At 45.3% G+C, this 2,044-nt stretch overlaps 1 protein-coding gene across 1 annotated transcript; it reads left to right on the forward strand.

The window, feature by feature from the left end:
- The first annotated feature begins 1,215 nt into the window (after positions 1 to 1,215).
- Positions 1,216 to 1,836, forward strand: nop10 (NOP10 ribonucleoprotein homolog (yeast)). The gene is made up of 2 exons (XM_056235697.1): positions 1,216 to 1,422; positions 1,549 to 1,836. The coding sequence occupies exons 1-2, from the start codon at positions 1,369 to 1,371 to the stop codon at positions 1,687 to 1,689; spliced, it is 195 nt and encodes a 64-aa protein (XP_056091672.1). The 5' UTR covers positions 1,216 to 1,368; the 3' UTR covers positions 1,690 to 1,836.
- Positions 1,837 to 2,044: the final 208 nt, after the last annotated feature.

Here is a 2,044-nt window from a genome sequence, read left to right on the forward strand (position 1 = left end):
GCTGGAGCTGAAGTCCTTCGCCGTCTCACACAGTCTCTGCCACAGTTCGTATGAGTCGAGCACGTCTGCAGGGAACGAGTGTGTGTGTGAGTGTGAGTGTGTGTAGGAGACCGAACCCGTGGTGTTTAGATGCGGATACGGTGCGGGACAAACGCTCATATGCGGTCGAAGCACCAGACAGGAGAAGGCAGAATCCCCACAGGCCACTAATGGGTTAAACCCAGGGTTAAAGTTAAACCCAGGGTTAAAGTTAAACGCAGGGTTAAAGTTAAACCCAGGGTTAAAGTTAAATGCAGGGTTAAAGTTAAACGCAGGGTTAAAGTGCTGTGGAGGCGTGTAAATGGGCCAGAACTGATTCTGATGAGGCACTGCAGGGTTGAAGCGAGGAGCAGGAGCGGGCCACGGGTTAGCATGAGGAGTGTGGACAGGGTTCATGTCTGAGAATAGAGGTTTGATGTTTATATCTCGGGTAATCCCACTTGCAGGACCTCTGCTGGCGGTGTGTGGGCCGTCACAATGAAGCGAACACGCGCATCGCATCGAAGCAAGTGTTTCTGGCCCAAGAAACGTGTTTCCAGCATCAGAACAGTGTGTTTCAGTCTGAATCCTCTCCTGTGCGTTTACACACGTGACTTCTCCGTAATTAAGCAGCTCGTTATCCTCGTTAAGGAGAAGTGCGTGCTCCATTAGATGCGTCTCTAGATGCATGATTGGTGGTTGAAGCTTCTCCATCTACACACAGGGGATTGTACATAATAAGAAAAATGCCGTAGCTAATTTTATATCAGTTAATGTTGTGATATTGCAAGTGTTAGAGATTAATCTACCCCAAAACAACAACAAAACAATTGGCACAATACATAAATTACATCAAGAATTGACCAACTTTACCTGACACTGAAGTAGCCTCAGAGGATCTGATTATCTCGAAGACGATATTCAAGGACTCTGAAGGGTAAATAACTGGTTAATCTGAGCAGTTGCTCACCGCTGAAATGCAGATTTAAACTGCACACTTTTAAAAACAAACACAAATCAGCATGTCTGTGTTCCAAACTATAAAATCGCATGTAACACGATTAAGTCACATTTATTTACATTAATAATTATTTTTGTTATGTCTGCCGTTATATTCTACAGCAGGCGGGAGGTTTTCTTTACACATGTGACCTTTTAAAAACTCAATTTCCCATCCTGCTTTGCGCCGCGGCTCGTCTCGCACACATCCGGTTTGTTCCGGGATCAGTCGCACACGTGCACGCGGTGTTTTGAGCAGCTCTGCCGATTATAAACCTGGTTTCTGCTCGGATATTTTCGAAATAAACCGACAGACGTTGTAACTCGCTGTGCGACTGTCGAGAGCTCATCATGTTCCTGCAGTTTTATCTGAACGAGAAAGGCGACAGGGTTTACACTCTGAAGGTGAGGCGGCTTTAATGTTGCTGTAATGGCGGCATATTTGGCCATAAAACGTGTATACATGTAATATAGATCAGATGTATGGAAACTTGATGCATGTTTTGAATATATTATGTTATTCCTGTGCAGAAACTGGACCCGAGCGCCCAGCCCACCAGCTCCGCGCACCCGGCCCGCTTCTCACCGGACGACAAGTTCTCCCGACACCGCGTGACCATCAAGAAGCGCTTCGGGCTTCTGCTGACGCAACAGCCGCGACCCGTGCTGTGATCGGAACCATGAACTTTTACACTATATATATATAATTCTTTTTTTTTTACTGAACAATGTCATGTTTGTTTTCTAAAGGCATTCTTTTTTTGGTGCGTGTACTCAACGAATCCTCATGTGAAATTAAATAAAATGCAAGATTTGTGTAATTGTGCGTCAGCTTTATTTGTAAGCAATTTCTAATTTGGGGATGTAAAAAAAGAAAGAAAGTGTAATTGTAGTTTTCTTCGTGATGTAAATAGTACGCGGAGAACTACATTTCCCTGCAGCGCATCCTACGCATGTACGTCATGACGCAGGACCGGTGCTCTCGTGAGCGCGCTTACGCCCGTCGCTCAGTCAAACGTGCTGATTT

Source organism: Rhinichthys klamathensis, unplaced genomic scaffold (genome assembly GCF_029890125.1).
Source record: "Rhinichthys klamathensis goyatoka isolate OS25496 unplaced genomic scaffold, OSU_Roscu_1.1 h1tg000429l_1, whole genome shotgun sequence".
Lineage (NCBI taxonomy): Eukaryota > Metazoa > Chordata > Actinopteri > Cypriniformes > Leuciscidae > Rhinichthys > Rhinichthys klamathensis.